General features: G+C 35.6%; 1 protein-coding gene and 1 non-coding gene across 4 annotated transcripts; one reads left to right on the top strand and one right to left on the bottom strand.

The window, feature by feature from the left end:
- The first annotated feature begins 2,334 nt into the window (after positions 1–2,334).
- On the top strand, positions 2,335–14,326 carry LOC141678690 (uncharacterized). Of its 3 annotated transcripts, XM_074485049.1 has the most exons (8): positions 2,336–2,510; positions 5,887–6,136; positions 6,221–6,436; positions 6,524–7,957; positions 8,180–8,364; positions 8,484–8,650; positions 12,210–12,338; positions 12,742–14,326. In XM_074485049.1, the coding sequence occupies exons 2-6, from the start codon at positions 5,930–5,932 to the stop codon at positions 8,536–8,538; spliced, it is 2,097 nt and encodes a 698-aa protein (XP_074341150.1). In that variant the 5' UTR covers positions 2,336–2,510; positions 5,887–5,929; the 3' UTR covers positions 8,539–8,650; positions 12,210–12,338; positions 12,742–14,326. The 3 variants fall into 3 exon arrangements, with proteins under 3 accessions (XP_074341151.1, XP_074341150.1, XP_074341149.1); XM_074485050.1 differs by having other exon boundaries at positions 2,335–2,510; positions 5,912–6,136; positions 12,210–14,326; XM_074485048.1 differs by having other exon boundaries at positions 12,210–14,326.
- Positions 14,327–20,514: 6,188 nt separating this feature from the next.
- Positions 20,515–20,621, bottom strand: LOC141681398 (small nucleolar RNA R71). The gene has a single exon (XR_012558836.1). It is a non-coding gene; the product is annotated as a small nucleolar RNA R71 (small nucleolar RNA).
- Positions 20,622–26,561: the final 5,940 nt, after the last annotated feature.

The raw sequence follows: 26,561 nt of genomic DNA on the forward strand, positions 1-26,561 counted from the left end.
TGTCACCATCAACACCATTAAACAAAATATTCATGGCCTTCTTATCCTTAAACTTGTTCAATATCTGGATCATACCATTCTGCTCTAGGCTTTGGGATGGATGGTTCATTTCCTGTAGCAGCTCTCATAGGGACATGTGGACCTTTTTAAATGCAGTCCACATATTCTTCATCTTGAGATAGGAGATGCAAGTGCATCTTCACCTTCCAGTGGTGATAGTTGTCTTTGTCCAGAAATGAAATCTTTACTCCAACATCTTTTCTGCTCATCTTGTTAGTTGTTTTGATCTTTAAACTCTTAGTTCTTCAAGAGCTTGCTCTAATACCAATTGTTATTCTCAAACAATCTAACAAAGAATTACAAAAGGGGGTTGAATATAATTCTGGCTACTTTTTCAATTTTAAGGACTGTTCTAAATTGAATATATAACTGTTTTTGATTTGGCTATGGTGCAAAATGAAAGTATTGATGAAATCAAAATACAAAGTAATCAAATACAAGTATTTAAAAACATTCTGGTGGATTGAACTTTTCCACCAGAGATATATATTAATATGAGAACTCTGTGTAACAAATTTGTTCACAGCTTCTTACAAGTTGAACTTACAAAAAACAGAGAAATTCTTTACATATGTAGCTTTATCTATTTCTCTGGTAATTGCTTTCTTACTTCGATATTATTCAACTTGCTATACTTGGTTTATATATTACCAAGTTACATGATAAAAAGATAAGTAAATAAGATAAAACATTTCTAGTCTAATATCATGCTTTTTCACTTCTTTTTCCAGCATCTTTAAATATCTTCAGTTTAGCATAAAAATGGAAATACTTCTTTGTTCTCTAAGTCCTACAAACAGGCTGCCACATTCCATTTGCATACAATCAACGCATATGACTATCAAGTCACTATCAACTGCTCTTTTGATTTTGAACATTCGTTGAAGCTTCATTGAATCATCCGTTGAAACTGTAGTTAATCATTCGTTGAGACTTTGGGTGATCATCCGTTGAGACTATATAGATCATCCGTTGAATCTTTGTCTGAGCATCCATTGAAGCTTTGTAAATCATCCGTTGAGACTGTTTTCTTGGCAGTTAACTCCATTTCATTTATATAAGATTACAAGACATCTAATATTTAGAATTAACCAACCTATCTTGCATATCAATCTAGTAGTCAACATGACTTAAACATTCTACAACATCTAGTTCACTAAGCTATTTAAGTATGCAGAAATGTGCTACTAATCTTATTATTACATAAGCTACTCTTTCAACGGATTTGAATTGATCATTCGTTGAAAGCTACAACTTCACTTATATAAAATCTAATAAATGTTTTGTTCAAGTTATCATCAAGTACACGACATATTCCTAACAAATATCATTTGTCTGGTTAGTCATTGTCAACCATAATTACATTATTTTCATAAACACCATTTAAAAAACCCCTAGATTTTTTTTTATCTCATATTCGATATACGAATTTGGATCACCTTCATCAATTTTCATAAAATTTTCTCGTTTTTCACATTTGACTTCATCGTTTTTCTCTTCATCACGATTATGTTTAATATGATTGCTCACTAGATAAACATGGTAAATCTTTCGCTCTATCGCCTTGTTATTCTTATTTCTAATTTTTAAATTATGTTCATGTGATATACCACCCCTTGTATAATTAATAAAATATTTACATCAAAATCTCTAGCCCCTAAAAGTTAACTTTTATCATTTCATCAAATTGGCTAGGTTTATTTTTTTATTAATCTTCGTTCATTATATTATATATCAATATATCATTATCATGTAGATTGATCTTCGTTCACTATATCTGATTTCATTATATCATTATTATTACACTTTTTAGTAATATATATAATATACTTCTATTATATAAAAATGGCTAGATCTTTTACCGTATTCAACTCTCTTGCGAAAGTGGGTAGTTTTTTTATTTCACTTTTTGATCTATTTTACGAAAAATTTCACTAAATGATGCACTTATCAAAAATCCTTTATTTGACTTCTGATTTAAAACACATCTATTTGACTTAAATTATAGTCTGATCAAAAGAAAAACAAGAATGTTACATCATTCAAAATCAAAAACAAAATCTTTTGACAAATAAATCAAAAATAATATCTTAAGAAATATATTCCTTACATTTCCAACTATCTAAAAAACAAATTATTCCTTGAAAAAAGAAAATATATTTATTATGTCAAATATATAATAATAATAATAATAATAATAATAATAATAATAATAATAATAATAAATAATGCTACGCGGCAAAAATGTATAAAGCCGGAAGCCAGGACAGATGCACAGGCGTTTTTTGTTGTTTGTCAGTGAGGAACTAGGGTTCTGACAAGACAACCTACGAGCCGCCTGTTTTCTTAATTTCATTCAGACCAAACTCATTTCGTATCTATAAAGCTTTCAACTTTACATTTGATTGCTTCAAGATTTTACATTCCCATTGGTGTTCTGCTCAATCTTGGTACTTGCTTTTCCTCTTTTCTCATACATTTTTATATCATCTATATATGTTTATGTGTTATATATGTCTGGTTGTCCTTGATTGTTGTCTGTGTTTTTTATGTTTAATTTCTCTTGATCATTTCTTGTTGATAACATGTGTAAATGTTAGATGTAGATGATCATTTCTTGTTGTTTTATTCATTTGAATTTCAATATATCGCTACATTTTATGTGTATCATTCTTACTCAATTTCCATTTTATCTCGATGATGATGATGTTTTTTTTGCTGTTTGTTAAGGGTTTTGATGAAATTCTTATCTAGGTACAATTAATTGTGTAATTCTTACTCAATTTCCTTCTTTCTCTCCATGATGATGTTTTTCTGCTATGTTTGTTTAGGGATTTTAAAAAAGTTATGATCTGGGTACATCTATGTACGTTATTTACTCAATTTTTTTCTTAATTTACATTATGCTGTTTTTTTACGGTAGGTTCTTTAGCAATTTGAAAAAAATTCTGATCCAGGTACATTTTTATGTGGGTCAAGCCTCAATTTCCTTCATCTCCTCAGTGATGTTCTTTTGCGGTGTTTTTTAGGGATTCGAAAAGAATCTGATCTGGGTACATTTTACGTGTCATTCTTACTCAGTTCCTTCTTTTTCTCCATGATGATGTTCCTCTTCTGTGTTTGTTAAGGGCTTTGACGAAAAATCTTATATGGGTATAGGTTACGTATGTCCTTCTAATCCAATTTTCTTATTTATTTCCATGATGTTTTTTTGCCTTTTTTGTTCAGGGTTATGAAGCAATTTCTTCTTTGGGTGTGTTTTATGTGTGTCATTCTTACTCAATTTCCTCCACGATGATGTTCTTTTGCTGTTTTCATCAAGGGCTTTAATGAAAATTCTTATATGGGGGGAGGTGGTATTGGGTGATGGATTTGAAGGCAGTAAATGATTAAAATTACATAAATATTACAAATTGTATTTTAGGCCCCTCATACCATAAGCCTCTCTTATGTCCGAATAACATTTGGGACTAAATAAAAATAGGGTTTCCTTTTTTCTGCATGCATGAATTTGTGATTGATTCAATCAACTTTTCTAGTTGTGGTATTTCATTGCCCTAACTGTAAAACTTAAATGAAGGCTGGTAGCTGGAATAAGTATTTTTAGTTGATTGGTGTGTTTTGAGATATATTTTAATTTGATTAAGGTATACGTCTAATATGTGAGTGGTTTATAGTTAATGCTGCACAGATTAAGATAATTGTTTTTTTTCTTTACTTGAAAAATGATGGATCAGTCAAATTTAGAACATTATAATTATATGTTGTGATTATGCTTTTTTATTACCTTATCTGTGTTGGTCTTTCATGCCTAGCAGCCTACTGTACAATGAGTTGCTGTGCTTTTTCAAAAAATATAATTGTGTTGGAAAAATGTATACAGCCGGAACTTAGGTTGTTTACAAATTGGTTTGGGTCAGTATAATAGCAGCACCGTTTGCTTATTATTTTCTTAATTTTTTAATCATTTCTGTTGATAATTTTTGTGTGAATGTTAGATATAGATGATCACGCGTTTCATTGTGTGTAGAGATCCATACTCTAAAACCTGGAAGTCTGAATAATTATTTTCTGTTGAAGTGGTATGTCTTGATATATTTTATTTAGATTATGTTCTATGTCTTATATATGAGTGGTGTATAGTTGCTGCTGGACTGGTCAAGATATGTGTTTTTTTTTGTGTATTTGATGGTGGATTAGTCAAATTAGTATATTATAATCATACACTGTGATCATGCTTTTCAATTTCCTTACTTGTGTTCGCCTTTTGTGCCAAGTGTAGAATGAGTTGCAAGTGTGTTTTTTCAAAAAATATAATTGTTTTACTAGAAAAATGGTACATAGCCGGACCTTAGGTTGAATACAAAGATGTTTATTTTCTTGATGGGTCAGTGTAGTACTAGGGTTATTATAGAATAGTAACCCTTAATTCTCTTCAGACCAAGCTGATTATTTATCCATCAAGTTTTGATCTTTACATCTCATTGATTCAAGATTTAAAGATTTACACTGGGATTCATTCACTTGTTTTTACTCTATTCTCATATATGTTTATACATCTTTAAATATCAATAGATGTATGCATGTATGTAAATCTGTGTGCGTGTTTGGTTGGTTATTCACTATTGTCGCTTGTGTTTTCATGTGTAGTTTTTAATCTTTACATCTTTTTTTTAATCATTTTTTGGTTAATTTTCGTGTGAATGTTTAGATATAGATCATCATGTGTTTCACTGTGTAAAGATTCCTACTCCAAAACTCGAAAGCCGGAATATTAATTTCAAATTGAACTGATGTGTTTTGATATATATTCTATTTGGATTATATTTTATGTCTAAATATAGGTGTCTTGTATAGTTACTGCTAAAGTGATCAAGCTATGTGTTTATGTGGTGTATTTGATGCTGGATCGGTCAAATTTAATGTTATAATCAAATTGTGTTATCATGCTCTTTAATTTTCCCATATACTGACCTTTTGTGCCGAGTGTAATATGAATTGCAATTTTAAAATATAATTGTTTTGCTTGAAAAAATGTATAGGCGGAGCTGAGGTTTAATATAAATGTGTTTATTTCCTTAATGGGTCAGTATTGTACTAGGACTATTATATAATAGTAGCGCCGCCTGCTTATTATTCTTTTCATATGAAACTGATTTATCATAAAGTTTCAATCTTCACATCTGAGTGGTTCAAATTTCCATTTGGATTCGTCTTCTGCTCAATCTTGGAACTTGTTTTTACTCTAATGTCAATTCACGTGTCTACATATATATATTTATATGTATGGGTATGTTTGGCTATTCTATATTGTTGTTAGTGTTTTTATGCTTAAGTATTTTGATGTTTACATTTTTTTTGTTAATTTCTGTAAATTTTGGATATAGATGATCACGTGTTTCATTGTGTGTAAAGGTCTGTACTTCAAAACTTGAAAGGCGTAATAATTATTTTCAGTTGAATTGGGGTGTTTTGATATATATATATATATATATTTCATTTGGATTAAGTATTATGTCTAAAATATGAGTGGAGTAAATTTGCTAACATGCTGTCGGACTGCCAACATATGTGTTTTTTTGTCAATTTGTGGCGGATCAGTCAAATTTAGTATATCATAATCATATGTTGTGATCATGCTCTTTAATTTCCTTATTTGTGTTGGCCTTTTTCTCCAAGTGTAGTTTGAGTTACAAATTTGTGTATTTTTCAAAAAAATTCTATCTAATTTTGCCATGTATAATGCATGATAATTATTACTTTTCCTTGTGTTTAAGTAATCTGAATTTGTTGATATATAAATGGCTGTAATTTATTTTATCCCAGATTTGAAATACTTTGGGATTTGAAGGCAGATTCCAGAGCAGATATGGGTTTTGACAATGAGTGCATAGTGAATATACAATCTCTAGCGGGCGAGTACTTCTGTCCAGTTTGTCGCACACTTGTTTACCCCAATGAAGCGCTTCAGTCACAGTGCACTCATCTGTACTGTAAACTCTGTCTAACATATGTGGTTAGGACTACAAAGGCTTGTCCCTACGATGGATACCTGGTGACAGAAAAGGATTCTAAGGTTTAAACTTTCTATATTATGGCTCTTTAGCAAATTATTATGATTTCAATCTTCTAAGTTTGTTCATTGACCTTTTAATTGCAGCCACTAGTTGAATCAGACAAAGCACTGGCAGACCGAATAGGCAATACGCCAGTGCATTGTCTGTTCTACAAGAGTGGATGTTTGTGGCTGGGCCCGTTATCTGAGTGCAACTCTCATTGTGCTGGCTGTTCCTTTGGAAATTTCCTTGTTGTGTGCAACATATGTGGTGTGCAAATTATACATCGCCAAGTACAGGAGCACGCACAAAGTTGTCCTGTAAGTGTGCAAATGATTAAGCAATGCACAATTTTAATTAAGTCTTTCATATGCTTGAATTTTTTCTTATTCGTTGAACTACTACAGGGTGAATACTATCTACATCAGCAATACTACCTACCCGCACAGCTGGTGCAGCTACAGTCAACATATGTAGGACAACAACAATCTCATCTTGATGCACAACAACAATCTCATCTTGTAACACAGCTTCAGACAAAGGTCCAGCATCAATCTAATCCCCAATCTATTTTACAATCTCAGCCCCAAAGTCATCCCTATCTACACCCATTGCATCCTAACAATCATCCAAGTCAGCAACCTGCACCCAGTGTTGTACCTGGTAATCAACCGCATCCTCCAGTTCAATCTCACCAGCAAACCCTGCAGCCCCCCCAACAACAAAATCCCATTCCTATTCATCCTTCTGGCAGTTCTTTTCCTCCGGATGCTCAGTTCCCTCAGCAATCCCCACATGTACTGTCGGGTCCACTCCATCAATCTCGTTATCCATCTGAATATTATCAAGGTGTACAAAGGGGGCAAGTTAATCAGAATAACCCACCTTCACAGCCTACGTTTTCCAATACTTTTAAAGCTGAGCCAATCGGACCACTACATGGCTTTTATGGTGTTGCTTTACTCCAGAATCAGAGGCTTCACCACTCGAAAGATAGATATCTGAACCCCCATTTATCAGAATCCTTTCATCAAAGTGTATATAATTATTGTCTACCTGCATTTGAAGCTGCCTCAGGTCCGCATCTTAAAAATGTTGATGATCACAAGAATCATTTTATGATTGGATCTGGACGTATCGGTCAGGGTGAGTATGAGCAAGCTCCGAAACAGTTCCCTAAGCTTCTGCCTACAAATATAGGGAATGGCTCGTTAAGCGCAGGTGATTATCCTCATAAATGTAATTATGACAATCCTTCAAAGTTCTTGCCCCCATATCATCCAAGCGGGACCTCTAATGGCAATAATGTTGGGGAAAGACCAACTGATACTCAGTCAGATTTTCCTGGTTCAGGGCCTGAATTTGTTGTGGATCATCTTCCACCTAGATGTCCAGGAAGGGAATACTATGGCATTCAATCCTGTGGGTTTGCAGGGCTACCAGCTGGGCCATATAATCAGCCTGGCCATGTTGATGTTCATGCCAGGGGCACCTATGCAGTTCACGAAGGGTCCAGAACTTTTGACATGTCTTCAGATCCAACTGGAAAGCCTCTACGTGATTATCTTAGGAGTGGTGACATGACTGGACTAGATTTTATTCCCAACCACTTGCGCAGGGTTGAATTTTTTGGTCCTAGAAATGTACCCAGTCATTTTCATGCTGTAGATGGTTTTGGTACATTCCCAGATCCTCGTATGGGGGAATTCACTGGTTGTAGTGGTCTCCCTAATACAGAATCATTTGTAGGAAATAAATCATACCATCTGCGTCTTGGTGAGCCCGGATTTAGGAGCAACTTTTCTCTTCATGGATTTTCAAGCTCTGGTGGCTTTTATGCAGTACGTGATGTTATTTTCCGCAAATATACGTGTTTAAGTTTTTTCTATCCTATTGGGAACCTCTGGTCAGAGTTAGCTTTAGTGAAGAGTTACTGCCTGTTTTTCTCTTTTACATTTCATTTTCTGTACTCATGTTCATGATTGTGTTATATAGCATTTTGATGTTCATGATTGTGTTAAATATCATTTTGACCATTCTTCTGTTTTGTGGGAATGCCTTAGGGGAACTTGGATTCCTTTGATAGGTTGAGAAAGAGAATGCCTACTAGCATGGGATGGTGTCGGATTTGCAAAGTCGATTGTGGTAGTGTGGATGGCCTTGACCTACACTCACAAACAACAGAGCACCAGCGGAGGACTATGGACATGGTTATTAGCATCAAACAGCAGAGTGCAAAGAGACAGAAGTAAGTTGTAATATTGATTCACCCTAGTATTTTGAAACGTTATGCTGATTACTCTCTTTAACAACTAAATAAAAGGAATAACAAGAATTTTTGATCTTTTCCTATTTATAATGTCGTAGAACTTTTAAAGATCACTCTTCCGTTGAAGAGAGAATCAGGTCAAGGCGCTGGTAATAGGAGACGTGGAAACAAGGCTTAAATGGAGCAGTATCTGCTGTGGCATTTCTCAAGGCGGTGTCTTTTCCATCTAGGGTCGAAGCTGCGTTTTGCATATAATTAGCAATAGGTGATCCACCCTTCTGTGTTTCACAATATTATCAGGATTTATGCTACAATGTCATTTCAGATTGCTTCATATGATGATCATGCTTACTTTTGGACTAAAGTATTAGTATAAACTAAACCATTTTGACTGAAATTTTCACATTGGGATGCACATGTTTACATTTTATTATATTAGTAGTAGTGTGGTCTGCTAGAGTTGATTATGACTATCAGTCTAATCAAGAGCTGAGTGGCAGCTGGTATGAGCTGATATTTATATATCACTGCTTATATGCAATATTATGTTATTACCCTGAAGTTTGTGCCTTCTTAAACCCCAAATATTCGAGGCCGTTGTTAATTGCAAGAGTCGAGCAATATTTTCTTCTCGTATTATTTGCCCTGGACTGCGGTCAAATGATAAGGTGGTTGTAATGAGTGCCAATTGGAAAGGCTGGCAATACATCTTTAGGTCTTAGTTCTCACTTACCATTGGCATGAAATTATCTAGGTGTGTTGTTGGCCCCGACCCCTATTTAACATTGCTTTCCCTGACCCTAAAAGCACCTTTGGAGCTAATCTACTCGAAAATAGTTTTCGTAAACCCAAACCTGGTTTTCTTTTGAAGCTGTTTTGGAGAAAAGCTTCCGTCTTTAGATTTTGCGGAAAAAACCTTCACAACTTGTTAAAATATTTTTTTCTTTATTAAAATAACATCAACCCTCAACCTAACTTCAATAAAACAGAACAAAAGTTTTTTTTTTGGTCGTCTAAAGTTGAAACTTTTGTGACTTATTAACCAAATGTTATCGTTTTTTTGAGGCAGATTTTGTTCCCATGTCTCTTTCTTGCACGATACTATCTTCAATAACACTTCGCCAAATGCATGTTAGGGAGCAATGCTGAACTAGGCTTTAGTCTTAAGAAAATAAATTTTATCATGATAATTTTTTTTTCTACCTAATTTGCCTTCATTGTGCATTTGTGAGAGGCTAAATTTTTTTAAACTTATTATATCAAGGAACGCTTTAAACCCAATATTTTATGTTAAAAGCAGTTAATGCATAATTTCGCTTTAATGCATAATTTCGCTAGCTCATGATTTACTGTTAGATGTCATAGGCCTTGTGGTATATCTTTTTATTAATGTTTTTTTGTTGTTGTAAGTACAATCTTGAGATACCATCGTTCCTGGAAATTATATAATGTGGAAATAATGAAAATATGACAGAATTTTAATATTAATCTGGCATCTTTTTTGTTGAATAGACTAACTTATAGCCCATAATCAATAATTCTCTATGTATAGGAGCATGAATAAAGTATTTCTACCGACTGTTATTTAAGCATCGGTTATTTAAGCTATTTTCGTGTCATATCCTACCCGCGCTAGTTATTTTTATGCTGAATAGTTGAATCATGAATAAAGTGTTGCTACCGGCTGTTACTTAAGCTATTTTTGTATCATGTCCTACTGAGCTAGTTTGTTAGTTGGTTTTATGTTAAAAATATTTGAACTGGGTAAACAAGTAAGGATAAAAATTGTTAAACGAGAAGAATCCTATTGAAAATTTGCTAGGAGGGGAATCAAATTTGGCAAAATTAAAGTTAATGTGATCAACGAGAGCCGAGGTTAATAAAGAGTGTCTTGTGATCTTGTGTTAAGATTAATTACTCTTCTTCTTCATAGAAGTTATAAAATAATTCACCACCTATCAAATTTTGTTTTAAAAAGTCACATTGTCTTCTTGGATCTCCTCTGCATCAACAAAGCATCTTTTACATGATAATTTATGAAGAGGCATGTTTCCCTTTGTTTAAGGATCCCTGTTAATGTGACCTAGAATATATCCTATATATCTATTTTTCTTATCTAGGTGCTTTTAAAGTTCGGTATGGGATGCCCAAAATTTTAAGGGTCTCAAGACTTAAAAATATGTATTTTCTTATTTATCAATTTTCAACGAAGAGCTTAATTGTTCGTTGCAGTACAAGTTAGTTTGAGTGCATCACTTCTTATGTACCCCCTTTAATAACTATTCTCTAAATCTCTAATTCAACCACTCTAAGAGCATCATCGAGAGCAGCTATATTTTGCCTCCTAAGTTAGAATTCCAAGAGGGATGACCAAAATCTTGTTCTTCAATGCCTCCTATATTCACCACTCTTAATAAATAAGGAAGATACTTTTTTTTTTCTCTCTGTACGAGTATCTTTTATACTTTTACCAAAAAAGGTACTTTTAATAATAATTTTTTTCATAAAACGTGAATATAAAAATTGTTTTTGGTGATAAATATACACCAAATTCCAAAGAGTGTATTTATTATATTATTTATAAAGATTGAACTGAACATATAATCTGTTGAAATGTTACCTTGGTTAAAGTAATATAATTACTTTGTAAATTGATAAAATTCTAAATTAACGAGTGATTTGTAAGTTTATCTGTAAATAAGTCTTATGGTCCTAATATTGTATCGTATGAGATATCTTATCCAAAACTTTGGTGTATGGCAAAATGAGAATGAATAAGAACTGTTAGATTTTAAGTATTTTATGTTAAATAGATGAGAGCTCTTGGATTTAAAAATGAAAATAATATTTTATACTTTAGTATGTACGATTTTTTCAAGGGATCAAATCTTATCAACGACATGTCAATTTTTCTTAATTAGTATTATTATTATTAGCTCGAGAGATACAGTCAAAGGTCTAGTGGTCGAATCTTATCTACCATATAGTAAACTATAAAATTTTATATTATCAACTCTAAACGTACAAACATATCAATCCAATCAACTTTATAAATATGTGATTATATTATTAAACATCAAATGTTGGATTCGGATTTGAATTCAGCAACTTAAATATTTGATTCTAACTTTTTAAATAAATACTATTGACTTTAAAGATACTAATAATCAACTATATATAAATATGTGATTATATTATTAACACCGAAAATGTTGTTGGATTAGGATTTGAATTCAGTAACCTACATATTTGATTCTGACCTTTTAAATAGATACTATTGACTTTAAAGATACCAAATATGGATTTGATATTCAATTTCGATCAATGAACTTATTATAATCAATCTACCTAATACTAAAACGAAAGAAACAAAAGACAGCTGATGCCATCAGCTTAGGTGTCACTTTCTTATTAATATGATGACATCAACAAACTTATATGTCATTTGCTAATTAAATCTCACATAATATATGTCATTTTCTAATTAAATTTAACATTCTATAAGTTTTCTTGTAATTCTCTCTCCTAGTCATTACAAAAGTATGTGTTAAGATTTAAAATTACAAAAATATATATAAGATTCAATGTTAAGATTTAGGAATCATGATATCATTTATAAGTGGAACACTGCATGTCTTTTAAGAATTAGGGAGTTTTCTGAATAAAGGCAGTATAGGTTCACATTGGTAGAAATTAGACTGCTGGTGTAAGGCTTATGGATAGTTTTTGTAAGGCCTTAATTTTCTTTTTGTTTTCTATTGTTAAAGGTTAATAATTGTATCGTGAACTCGTGCTTAATCATATATTTCTTTGTACATGTGCAGATATCTTCCTTGCTACAGGTTTGTATTTGGCAAATCCCGGGATTAGATTGGAGCTACAAGGTAGACTTGGCATTGTTGGATTACAATCTTGGACTTGAGATGCTGCTAGCTTACGTATAGTCTTTCCAGGTTTGCTGTATTTTTGGAGTTTTAAGTTTATAATGGCAATATGCATATATTGATATATGGTTACATCGTAGTTTGTCGTTTTTGTTTTTGTTATTGTTGAAGTAAACTTTTCTTTTGAAAAACATATCCCCCATGTTTCTAGTTTATAACCAGCTGAATTAAATTTAGACTGCATTAAAAATTTGTTAGATAAGAATTGCACTCGGAAGTCACAGTGCATATGGAACATGAGTAGAAATAGAGGGGTTAAGAATCACGGGAACATGGTGATGAATCATGATAAAACAGTAACATCTTAAATAGAGCGTCTGATTGGACATTAAGTGGATACTTCTAAAGTTTATGTTTGATTTTTTTTGTAGTAAAGTAAGTAGGAAGTTGATGATTATTTTTGGTTTCTTAGTGTGAGATCAACTCTGAAAGAGGGACTCGGTATTTGAATACGAGTGTCATTGGTTTCTTAGTATGAGATCAACTCAGAAAGAGGGACTCAGCATTTGAATACCAGCATCATTGGTTTTTTAGTATGAGATCAATTCTGAAAGAGGAACTCGGTATTTGAATACAAGCGTCGACTAGTTCACAATTTATTGACCACTACTGTCTGAGTCATATTTGTTCAGGAGGGCAGGAAGCTGCAACTTCTTCGAAGACACCTAAGAGTGGGCTTCACAAGAGAAGGATGCTTGTGACTTTCTGGAACTAACTATTGTGTTCAAATGAAATTATTTAGGAATAGAGGAATTCAAGGGATAAATTAATGAAATGAGATGTCTGAAGAGATTTTCTTAGAAATGAAGAAAGTAAAAACTTTATGTAAATATTCAGGGTGGAAATATTGAAACATTGATTTAAATTATCTAGAACATTCTTCATGTTCAGGAAGCAAAGAGGTGGTATGTAGTAACAATTTTCTTTACCTGGGTATACAGAGACTCTACTCTGCCAATACTGTTAACTTGGTTTTATAAGATTGCAATACGAATAGGTGCAGTCCTAGGTAATTGCAATCTGCTTTACTTGTGGTATTTTGTGGGTTAACAGAAAATGATACATATTTTAAAGCAACCTTAGATATCTATCCTCAAAAACCCTAATTATTGTATCTGTATGCTTCCACTGTAGATTATTTTGTCCCTTTAATGATAATAATAGGTCCTTGAGAAAGTTCATTGCAGCATGCTTGTCAAATTTGCCTTTCAGTTATGTTGAATCCTTAATGTTAAGATCGAGAAGGAACTGCAAATATTATAAGAGGAACCCCCAGCCTCTTACTCCATTTCCTAAATTTAATGTATCGGTTCTTACTTCTTAATAATTTAAGACAAAAAGGGGTATTTTCATCTCCAACAATTTTACTTATATTCATTCCTTATATAATTTTTTTAATTGATCAGTATTTTTGGTCTCTGAAAATAACATCTACAATAGAGAGAGCAAGTGGTTATTCTTAATAATTTGTTATAAAATTTGAGTTACGAGAAGAGAGGTTACATATAAAGGAGACTCTTGGAGTAGTTCTTTCCCCCATGTTCTTCGTATTTCAGCCTAGGAGCTCTCCATTATAAAAGCCCCATTAGAATTTTTGGCTTATTTGTGACAAAAAATTGGCGTCTAATGCTTTAACATAATATTGGCCTCCATTGACCAGGATTATTACGTTTCTTTTCTGGAACTGCTTAATTTCATTGTTGATGTTATTGATGCGTTCTGAATTTCTGGTTCTTTTGTTATCAAGTATACTGCAGTTTGATGCATCTTATAAGATTCAGAATATTGGCTGGAACAAAAAATTGGTGTATCCAGATTATGTGGTGGATACACCCTCGGGTTTTTCTCAGACTCCAAAACTGATGCAAAAAAGAATGGTATCTGTAAAAAATATCCTTTTTTACTTAGCCATATATGCAAATTGCTAATGAGTAATGTAATTCGTTAAGGGAATATTTTAAATTTGTTGATATTAATGCGGATTTAAGTTTTGTTTTGTGAGGTGACTAGGTGCTTATTGGACGAATTGTTGGAGTTTGTATGCTTCCTGCTCGGCACAGGAGGCTGTTGATTACATTTTTTACATTGTTAAATGTACACATTTGTTGTGCTTTTGAAGATGTATGACTATGAAAATCAAATGATATATATGTGAAGCTTTGTTAAGTATAATGTGTCCTACTATTAAATATCTTTGTCAGGTGTTTAAGTTTAAGTATCATATTTATTCAACCAGAAGATTAGTTGCATGATACTAGTTTATTAGTTAATCTAAACCTATACTTAGGTTCTTTGTAATTGCAAATAATAATAATAATAATAATAATAAAAATAAATTATAGAGCAATTATCAAAAATTCTATTTTTAAGTTTTTCTGCGATTTTATATTTTGAAAATATTTCTAAAAATGCAGTTTGCAGCTAAAAGCAACCGGATTGGCCACCTCTTTTACATTTTCTGAAATGAACTGAATTTTTTTTGATTGCATTAGAAGGTAAATTTGGTTGCATTCGAATATTTGAGATTGTATTATGTTGCATTGAAGTTTCCAAACCACGATTTTGTTAATAAAAAAGGAAAATGTATTTTTGCAAAATAATTGTAAAAACATATTTCAAAAAATCTGTAAATTATACGAGGATAAATTTATGACAGATTAATGTATAATTCTAAATCATACCAATATAACATTTTTTAACCAAGTACACATAACGTTGCAAGTATATAAAAAATTTAACCTTGAGATTAGCATTAAAATTCGGAAAATATTATTTCCGGAGCTGCTTTTTTATTTCCAGAGCAAAAATGTGCAAAAAAATCAAATTATCCTTATATTCATATTTATATTCATATTTTTCAGGGCTTTTATTGCAAATGCAGGAGGGGCAATTTTGTCATTTCAGTCTTTTTTTGCTCTGAAAATAAAAATTTTGCTCTGGAAATAACATTTTCCTAAAATTCTAATGCGTCTTTATTCTTGTATGCAGCATTTCTCGCTCTTTCTTTTTTCTAATTTTCCTGCAAGCTGGATAATTTAATCAGTAGAAAGATATTATTATATTATATATTAATGGAATGTCTCATTGAAGGATATATTTGTTAAACGTTTTCTACTTTTTCACCATTATATTTATAACAATTAAACACAAATACTTAGAACTATTTTGTAAGTTGATGATAAATATCGGTTATTTTTTTTTGGCTAATCACAAATATAGATATTGAGCGTAAAAATTTCAAAGCAATAGATGAGAAAAAATAAATCTATTACCAAATGATATTATATATTTTAATATTTAAAGTACTAATACAAAAGTTTAAATTTCGAATTTAATGAACAAATTTAATTAAAATATCTATGTTGTTGCTTCAAGGAGTCTAGAAAAATCTTTTGAACATTTCCAAAGAGAATGCAGGGGCTTCTCTGATGTAGGTCGGTAGGGCCAGCCTTTTATATAGTAGGGGTTGCCTGTCACCCCCACTTTAAAAGCCCCAAAAATAACATATAAATATATATATATATATATATATTGATAGAGAATAAAAAAAAACTCTAATTGCGGAGTTAATGTCGCATTAATTAGATCTGATTTGATGAAAGGGGAATGTCCAATTAGTGAGGCCCAACACCCTAATTATTTATTAAATTCGTAATTAATAAATGAGCTAATTAAACAGCCCAATAAATGTGTTCAAATAAGTAACTACTTCTAAAAGAAGTAGCCTCCCAGCAACCCAAATTCAGAAGGAAACTAATTCCTGATTTCTAGGACTCCAAAGTCCAATCTGAGGTGGAGACTTGCCCATCAAGTCACCCAATTCTACCGTAATTCCTAGACTCTCAACGTCTATATAAAGGGTCTTACCCCTTCAACTTCAGCAGGACGTTTTGGGACAAGAGCTCCACACGTCACAAAGCCGTGAAGGCATACTTCAAGCCACGAGGCCATTACCAGGAATGACGTTTTAGACTCAGTCCTGGAAGGACATAAAAGACACTGCATCCTTGGTGAGCTCTCGCTGCCATATCCCTGAGGGCAAGTATCACCAAGAACTACATTTTGTCTTGATCCTTGGCATACGCCAAGGTACTTAGGCATCTTGTGAGGACAAATTCAAGCCACGAAACACAAGCGCATCCATTAAAGCTTGAAAATTATTAAACCCTAACATTAAATACACGTAATAAAGAAATATATATTTTTTATCCATAACATTTAACGCCCACCGTGGGGCGAAGACGACAACCATGAAAGCACGAAGAAGCTCCGAGAAACCACCTGTTGTGATGCACAACGTCACATCCACCGTTGGGATAATACCATAGTCAAACCTCAATGCTTAGGGGGCTGATCTCTCAGGTACGGAGATCCCCGTTACCCGACTGCTGATTCAAAGAATGGTCTCCAACCTCAAGAGATGCATAATTAAGGGAAGAGTCCCAAACTATAGATGGTGCTCTCATTAATGAACATCTAAATTTTAGATGTTAATTATTGAGTTTCCCTCAAAGGTGAATGATCAGCTACCTTGTGGGATGTAAACTTTTGAAGAGGAACGCAACGTCGAGTACATGAGGAGTACGAACCTCACTATTTGTAAGGGTTAAACCTTTATTGAAGGGAAAAGTAATAATTTATGTGATCCCTATATCGAGGATAGTGATTGTTCATATGAAGAGGAGATCGCCCCAAGAAGGGTGCAGCCGAGTAAGGAACCTATTATCAAAGGGCGTTTTTAACCCCAAAGATATGAAAGGATGAAACCCCAAATCGTAAAGAAGAGGATCCATGCTCATGAAGCACACATCTGGAAAGATATAAAGATATAGAATCATAAAGCGATCAAGATCTACCAGCCACAACTCAAGTTATTTAGTCCAGCATTGAAGCACCACAACTTTCAATCACAAAACCAAAAAGCTGGTCCCACAATAATGGGAATCTCTGTGACCCGAAAGCTAATTCTAGGGACTGATCCCCAATCTCAAGGAATGTAAAACTAGGGGACGAAACCCCAATCGGATTTCGGAACAATTATATTTTCATCTAGGAGAAACGCTAACCAACCTGACTGGAGTAAACTTCAGCGTCGAACGCAGTAGGATTATGAATTCCGGTATTTACAGGGCTGATCCTCATTCATAAAAGATTCTAATATTTCTCTAGTTCCAATACCTAGGACAGTGATCGTCCATCTGATAAGGTGACTGAGCCACGAAGGAGACAACCAAACAAATAGCCCGTTGTCAGAATACGTTCTCAGTCTCGAGGGCGCGAAGGGATGATTCCTCAAATCATTGCGGAAAATAATTCGAGCTCATCAGGAGCACATCAACAAGATTTAACAAGTTGGGAGATGCGTTAGGAAAAAACCCGATCTTAATCCATAGGGACGATTTAAGATCCCCAAATTCGAAAGATAGAATCCTCAAGTTTAAAGGTCAAATCCCCAATTTCAAATGGTAATTGAGACTTTAGCTCTACCAATATTCTCCTTTCCGGAACCATGGACGATCCGGGATATGAATTCAAAGGTTATAACTAAGAAAGCGAAATTCAAAATCAAACGTGCAAAGGATATACACCCCCTTATATTCAAAGATTGAAACCCATCAATGGCCAAATTTATGATTATTCCAGTCCCTAGACAGAGGACGATGAAATATGAAGTGAGAAAGATACCACTCTAAGAAGACGATGTCCAGGAAGTGACCGACTGAAGAAAGATGTCCCAAGCCTCGAGGGCCTCAAGGACTGAAAGCTTAGGATGACAAAGATCGGATTTTCATCTCATTGAACTCGTGATTTAATGGAGGAAAAGAAACCTGAAAAGGGAACAAAAAACTCGACTACTTGCAAAATTTGGAAAGCCTAGACCCCGAAGGTCTATTACCCGATACAGTTGGTTCATACGTCCTTCCATGAAAAAAGAAGTCGGAAATTCCAAGGATTGATCCCAAAGATTTGATGCCCTCTGAAGGTCTGAATAATCCCACATATCTCTCCATGAGAGAAACTACGAATACCTATATTTCAAGGAAGCTAAAGGTACTCCAATGTGGGTGTATGATTGTTAAGTGGCATTTATATCCACTTAGAACGCTTCATAAAGGCTCAAATTGGTATTTTGTACTCAAGTTATTTGTGTATTAGATGTGTTTTTGTAGTGTTTTGTATTTCAGGGCATAATCAGGAGCAAGAATGGTTTTACAATATTTTTATGATTAAAAGATTGTTAGGATGGAGCCACGGATGATTGAGCGCAAGTAACCAGCAAGAGAAGATCAAAGAAGCAAGAAAATCAAGTTATGGCAGAAGCTCAGGGAGACCGCGCCCATCTTCAGGGCGGCCGCGCTCGTTCAACAGGAAGTCAGGGCGGCCGTGCTCGTTCAACAGGAAGTCAGGGCGGCCGCACCGCTTCTCAGGGCGGCCGCGCCAGACCGGGATTTTCAGATTCCTAATTTGATTAGAAGACTTATTTGCTGGATTTCTGATTGGATGGTCTAGTATTTGAAGACTCTTTCAAGACATTTTTAACAACGGAGAGCAAGGAGAAGACACGGAGAAGACCTAATAGCATAAATTCAACGAAGGAGAAGAAGAACTAGTTTTTACTTGTGATTCTTTTCTTAATTTGTAATCTTGGATGGTTGTTTTCTTTTTTGTTGAACCTATTACTCTTGTTAACGTATTTTGTTATCTTATTCAGTTATAAAGACTTAGTTTATTTACCATGCTTTCATCGAAACCCACGGTGATGATGAGTTTGGTTATGAACTAATTGTTATCGTGGGGTTCTAACGGATTTATTTATGGATTTCTTTAGTTAATTTGTTTTGATACCTTAGTGTGTGGTGATTGTATGATATCCTAGTATTGGTTGTGCTTATTCGTCTTATGAGCCTCGCGTACTTATAAGATAGCGTGTTAATCTCTATTGAAGCGACAGTGAATAAAGAGGTTTAGAACTTGCCATGCTAGCATAGGTTCATGTATTTGTAATGCATGATTCATAGGTAATTTTAACCATTTTACTTGCCCTATGTAATCACGCTAGATAACTTTTTCATTAAACCTTTATGTTGTCAAATTCTATAGATTTATAGGGTCTCAACAAAATTGGTGTCTATTCAGCTTTTATCTCTTTTGTGGATGTCTGGTACTAGGGTATTCATGCAATGAAAGTTGGCGTTTACTAGTTTCGTGTTATCTGATTAGTTGTCATCACTATTGCATGCTAATGTTAAGAACAATGACTTTGAATGAAGTAGTAATGAAGTTAGAACCCATGTTTATCTCATATAAGTAATTCAACCTCAATTCTCTTAGTTAATGCTATTGAGTATAATTTCTTAGTTTGATTAAAACCCAATTTATTATTTATCTTAGCATTGAATGATAGCCATATCATTGTTGCATAAGTGCATAAATTGAACTTAACCTACACCAGTCTCTGTGGGAACAAACTAGAAAGAATTCTATATTACTTGCGAACACGTATACTTGCGTGTAATTTTAGCGTGTGTTTTTGTCCTAACAAGTTTTTGGCGCCGCTTCCAGGGACTCGGTGTTAATTTTTAGTTTATGTGCTTGTCATCAGTGGTCATTAAAGTTCATTGACTTGGATATTTTACTTACTTGTTTACTTGTTTGTGTTCAGGTACTCTAGAGAGCATTTATGCTAATGCGTTCTCTATCTCGAAAGAGAACACTGGATAAAGCGGAGGAAGAAGTAGCAGTAGAAGAAGAAGTCTTTGTTCAGGAGAAAGTTGAAGAAGAAGCCATCGTTGCATTTGGAGAACCAGTAGCAAATCCGAAAGATTTGATGAACTTTTCTCAATCGAAGATTAATGACATTCAGTCTAGCATTGTTAGACCACCAATCACGGCTAATACTTTTGAAATCAAATCTAGCACGATTCAGATGGTGCATAATTCAGTCCAGTTTGGGGGTTCTTTAATGGAAGATCCCAATACTCACATTAGGGATTTTATCGAGATCTGCGATACTTTCAGGTTCAATGGTGTTTCTGAAGATGCTGTTAAGCTGAGGTTGTTCCCATTCTCTCTGAGGAACAAGGCTAAGAGCTGGTTACACTCGCTACCAGCTGGTTTTATCTCTACTTGGGAAGATCTTACTCAAAAGTTTCTTACTAAATTCTTCCCAATGGCAAAGACAGCTGCAATCAGAAATCCTCTTACTCAATTTGCGCAACAATTAGGAGAGTCTTTATGTGAAGCTTGGGAGCGTTAGAAGGAGATGCTTAGGAAGCGTCTTCATCATGGGATTCTTGACTGGATGATTATCAATTACTTTTATAATGGCTTGGGAGCACAATCTAGACCCATGCTAGATGCAGTATCAAGTGGAGCCTTATGGGCTAAGAGCTATGATGAAGCTTATGAGTTGATTGAACTAATGGCTGCTAATGAATACCAGAACCCAACTCAGATGCTACCTCAGGGCAAGGTAGCAGGAGTTTTGTAATTGGATACAACTACTACTATAGCTGCTCAGCTTAAGGTTTTGACGATGAAGGTGGATTTTTTGGCTAATTATGGAGTTAATCAGATCACTAGTGTTTATGAGCTTTGTGCTAGTGCGCACGAGACGGAACAGTGTGCTATTTCTAGTAAATCATCTCAGTTCGTGAGCAGCTTCCCGAGATCGCAGCAACCAGTTCCAGCCACCTATCATCCCAACAGCCGCAATCATCCTAACTTCAGCTGGACCAACACTCAGAATGCGGTTCAACAGCCTTATCAGCAGTATGCTGTAAATCCATATAACCCTCCTGGTTTTCAACAATCACAATATGCACCAAGATAACAACTCTAACTTCAGCAAATACCGCATGAAGGTACAAGTCAATCTAATGAAAAATCTGAATTAGAGGAGTTGAGGCTCATGTGCAAGAGCTAAGCGGTTTCTACCAAGACCTTGGAGAATCAAATTGGGCAGATTGCCAGTGCCTTGCTAAATCGATAACCTGGTACACTACCTAGTGACACAGAAGTTCCAAGAAAGAAGGAAGCAAAAGAGCAGGTTAAGGCAATTACCTTGAGGTCTGGGAAGGTTGCAAACGAAGAAAAATCTCAAGTTCCAGAATCTGAAGTTGTGGCTGAAGAGGATGTGCAGAAGGAAGCAGAAGTGGAATCAAGGAAGAAAACTTTGGAACACACTCTTCCTGAGGGTAATACAGGGGAGAAACAGATCTATCCTCCACCTCCTTTTCCTAAGAGGCTGCAGAAGCAAAAGTTGGATAAGTAGTTTGCTAAGTTTCTGGAGGTGTTCAAGAAACTTCATATCAACATACCTTTCACGGAAGCTCTTGAATAGATGCCTAGCTATGCGAAGTTTATGAAAGGTATTATCTCTCTCAGAAGGTGAAGCTCGATGACTTAGAGACCGTTGCTCTTACGGAGGAATGCAGTGTTGTGCTGCAACAGAAGTTTTCTCCAAAGCTTAAAGATCCTGGAAGCTTCACTATTCCTTGTACCATCAGAAACTTGTCGTTCGACAAGTATTTATGTGATTTGGGATCTAGCATCAATATGATGCCTTTGTCTGTCTTCAAAAAGTTGGATTTACCTGATCCAAAGCCTACTTATATGTCCTTGCAGTTGGCCGATCGTTCTATTACATATCCACGAGGCATTATGGACGATGTCTTGGTCAAGGTGGAAAAACTCATCTTTCCTGCTGACTTTGTAATTCTTGATTTCGAGGAGGATAAAAAGATTCCCATAATCTTGGGAAGACCATTCTTGGCCACTAGCCGAACCTTGATTGATGTGCAGAAGGGGGAGCTCACTATGCGAGAATTGGATCAGGATGTGAATTTTAATGTTTTCAATGCCATGAAATTACCTACTGATAACGAGGATTGCTTAAAAGTGGAATTGGTCGATTCTGGGGTTACTTCAGAACTTGATCAAATGCTAAGGTCTGATGCCCTGGAGAAAGCCTTGATGGGGAATTCAGATAGTGAAGATGATGAAGTTGATGAGCAATTGCAGTATTTGAATGCTTCTCCTTGGAAGTGAAGGCTAGATATGCCTTTTGAATTTCTTGGAATGTCAGAACTCAAAAATGCTGAGGGGCGTCTCAAGCCATCTATTGAGGAAACTCCTACACTCGAGCTTAAACCATTGCCTGAACACTTAAGGTATGTTTTAGGTGATGCATCTACTTTGCCTGTTATTATTGCATCTGACCTTTCAAGTAGTGATGGGGGGAAGCTCTTGAGAATTCTGTGAGCGTTCAAGTCGACAATTGGATGGACTATAGCAGATATCAAGGGAATTAACCCTTCTTATTGCATGCATAAAATTCTTCTAGAGGAAGGAAGTAAGCCGACTGTTGAGCAACAGAGAAGGCTTAATCCGATCATGAAGGAAGTTGTAAAGAAGGAAATTCTTAAGTGGCTAGATGCATGGATCATCTATCCCACATCTGAAATTTCTTGGGTGATCCCAGTTCAGTGTGTGCCGAAGAAAGGAGGCATCACCATGGTTGCTAATGAAAAGAATGAGCTTATTCCTACACGAACAGTCACGGGGTGGAGAGTTTGCATGGATTATAAGAAGCTGGACAAGGGCACGAGGAATGATCACTTCCCACTTCCTTTTATTGATCAGATGATTGGCTGGGCATGAGTACTACTGTCTTCTGGATGGCTATTCGGGTTATAATCAGATTTGTATCGCTCCAGAAGATCAGGAAAAGACTACCTTCACTTATCCGTTTGGTACTTTTGCCTTCAGAAGAGTTTCTTTTGGGTTGTGTGGTGCATAACTGCCACATTTCAGAGATACATGGCAGCTATCTTCTCTAACATGATTGGTCAGAATGTTGGCGCAGTTCTAAAAAGGTGTGTTGAGACCAATCTGGTTCTCAACTGGGAGAAATGTCACTTTATGGTGTAACATGGCATCATTCTTGGGCACAAGGTATCTAGTAAAGGTCTTGAGGTTGACAAATCCAAGGTGGGGGTCATTGAAAACCTTCCGCCACCAATTTCTGTTAAGGGGATCCGCAGTTTCCTTGGTCATGCGGGTTTCTATTGGCGTTTTTAATCAAGGACTTCTCTAAAACATCTAAACCGTTGTGGAATCTATTAGAGAAAGATGTCCCTTTCAAGTTTGATGATGAGTGTTGAGCTGCTTTTGAGAGCTTAAAGAAGAGTTTAATCACGACACCTGTCATAATTGCACCTGATTGGAATGAGCCTTTTGGAATGATGTGCGATGCGAGTGACTATGCAGTTGGAGAAGTTCTTGGGCAAAGGAAGAATAATATATTTCATGTGTTCTACTGTGCTAGTAAGACCCTTAATGGTGCTCAACTGAACTATACTACTACTGAAAAAGAACTCTGAGCCATTATCTACGGTTTTGAGAAGTTTCGATCTTATTTTCTTGGGACGAATGTGACAGTTTTCACTGATCACGCTGTGATTTACTATCTTCTCGAAGAAGGACTCGAAAGCTAGATTGATTCGGTGGGTTCTCTTACTACAAGAGTTTGAACTAGAAATTAAGGATAAAAAAGGTATTGAGAATCAAGTTGTAGATCATCTCTCTCGGTTAGAAGATCCAAGTACAGCTTCACAGGATAAGACATTGATTAATGAGTCTTTTCCAGATGAGCAGTTGTTTGGGGTGCAAGAAGAAGAACTGTGGTTCGCAGACATTTTGAACTATCTTGTGAGCAACATTATGCCTCCGGACTTATCTTTTGCTCAAAGGAAGAAGTTTCTTCACGAGGTGAAGTTGTACATGTGGGATAAGCCATTTTTGTTTCGGCAAGGAGCTGACCAGATCATTAGGAGATGTATTCCGTACATCGAGATGGACAGTGTTTGAAGCATTACTATGGAAATACGGCAAACCGTGAGGTGGTTAGTGCCATTTTATTATCAACTTGATCTCAGAATTCTACGTTAAGCTAACGACATAAACCAAGCGCTTCTTGGGAGGCAACCCAAGTTTATTGTACATTAGTAGGAAGAACAGAAGATTGAAGGAAGAAAAACCAAAAGAAAACACAAAAAAAACCCAGAAAAATTGAAAAAACAGGGCACTTTTCACAAAAGAACGGCGCGCCCGCGCTGCCTGGCGGGGCGGCTGTGCTGAGATCACAGAAACACGGTGCGCCCGTGCTGGGAAGCAGGGTGGCCGCGCTGGTTTAGCAGATATACGGCGCACCCGCGCTACCTGGAGGGCGGCCGCGCTGAAGCCCTGGAACCGAAAAAAAACAGAAAATCATAAAAACACAAAAAGAGTCTCCCACATCAGTTACAATCCATTATACCCGATTTTTAGCCCTCAATCAAGTCATTATCTCCCCACTATCCCACAATTATATCCCACTTCTAATTCCCAATCTCTATATATACATACACTTGTACACAATCATCTCCATCATACTTTACATACTCTCAAAACCTAAAACTCTCTAGACACTTCTCTTTTCTCAATTTATCAAATCCATATCACCAAAGAGAGCACACACTCAAGTTAGTAGCAGCACTAACCTTGCCACTACCAATTTTTTGAGTTTTGGGGGTATGAGGCCTAAGTTTGCTACTCCGGAGGATGAAGGAGAGTATACGAGGCTGTTAACTAAGAAGATAGCGAAGGAGAGGGGTTTTCTACCATCGGGTAAGGATGGTAAGCTTCTTGAGATGATTTTGGAGATGGATTGGGTTTCTTTTTGTGAGGCACCCGCTGCTGTGCCTATGAGTGTCATTTACGAGTTCTCTACGAACGGGAAAGCTGATAAAAATGGGTTTACAGTGGTGCAGAGGTTGATGGTGGATTACAGCCCGGAGGCTATTCGTTGGGTGATCAACCAACCCGAGAGACAGCCAACTCAGGAGGATTGTGGTACTAAGACTGGGGAGGATTTTGATTTGGACTTGATTTTTGCTACACTGTGTGTCCCAAACACTCACTGGAAGTTCAAGAGGGGATCGAACGAGTATGTCACTTTCCCTGCCTCATGCATGAACATGTTTGCTCATGCATGGAATTCTTTTATTTGTGTGAACATCATGCCTTCTTCTCATATGTATGTTGTTACCGTGGATCGTGCAAAGCTGTTGTGAGGGATTTTACAGGGTGATTATGTGGATCTCAGCTCCATTATTTATCAGGATATTTTGAGGTTTCTGCGGGGAGCACTACGGGGTCTATTCATTATGCTTAGATTGTGACTAAGCTTTGTATGGTGGGGGGTGATCATTGGCCCGCACATGAGCAGCTGCAGTTACCAAGTGCCCCTATTGTTAGCTCGACGATTTTGAGAATGTGAGTGGTTTGGTGGGAAAGCTGATGAGAAGGGGCTTGGCTATACTTATGATCATTTGTTGGGTGGCCATCCAGTCGATCAGACTTATGTTGGCGGTTTGACTTAGGCATGCAGAATAGTGTGGAGACATCAGACGGGTGAGGCCGGTTCTTCGCAGCAGCAGCAGCAACAGTAGGAGGTAGAGGACAACGCTGGTTTGGGATCGGCGCAGTATAGGCGCTTGACGAGGCGAATGGATGCAGTGTATGAGTCACATAACAGGTTTGCACATGATCTCACCTTGGCATTAGGAACAGCTTTTAGGGCCACGGGAGTTGACATTCAGTGGCCACTTTTTGGTGATGATTCTGTGTACCCGCCTCCTGACACGCCACCCGTGGTGGGTGATGATCATTCTGATTCCGAGTAGGTATGCCTTGATTCCTTACTATTACCTTCACTGAGGACAGTGAAAATTTTAAGTTTGGGGGTGGTAGTTAAGGAATATTTGTGTGTGAGTCTATATAATTGCATATTCATGATAGTTTAGTTCATATAGTTTGCATATTTGTCATGTAGTTATTTTTTTTTGTTTTTGTTTTGCGTATTTGTTATCATGTTAGTGTATTGCATATAGTTGCATTGGCATTATATCATGAACCCTTAAGTTTGCTTTTCTAATTAATTTGTGATATTGATTCGAGTGTAGTGATGTTGTATAGAGGAATGTTAAGTCCTATCGAATTGATTTGCATGCTAGAAATAAGAAATTTTCAATAAGTCTTATAGGTTGCTTGAGTGCTGGATCATGATTATGACTTGTTTAATTGTTGAGGTTTAATAACCTGTTTATGTCTAGAATGTATGATATTCTCTTAGTGGCGAAACAACATGGATATTTAAAAATTGGAGAAAAGCATTGAATTTCATTGCTA

The sequence above is a fragment of the Apium graveolens genome, chromosome 8 (assembly GCF_009905375.1).
Source record: "Apium graveolens cultivar Ventura chromosome 8, ASM990537v1, whole genome shotgun sequence".
Lineage (NCBI taxonomy): Eukaryota > Viridiplantae > Streptophyta > Magnoliopsida > Apiales > Apiaceae > Apium > Apium graveolens.

Coding starts and splice junctions, on each gene's coding strand:
- LOC141678690 (XM_074485050.1), top strand. CDS start 5,930: ATGGGTTTTGACAATGAGTGCATAGTGAATATACAATCTCTAGCGGGC. Junction 6,137..6,220: donor TGACAGAAAAGGATTCTAAG/GTTTAAACTTTC, acceptor TTTTAATTGCAG/CCACTAGTTGAATCAGACAA. Junction 8,365..8,483: donor CAGAGTGCAAAGAGACAGAA/GTAAGTTGTAAT, acceptor ATAATGTCGTAG/AACTTTTAAAGATCACTCTT.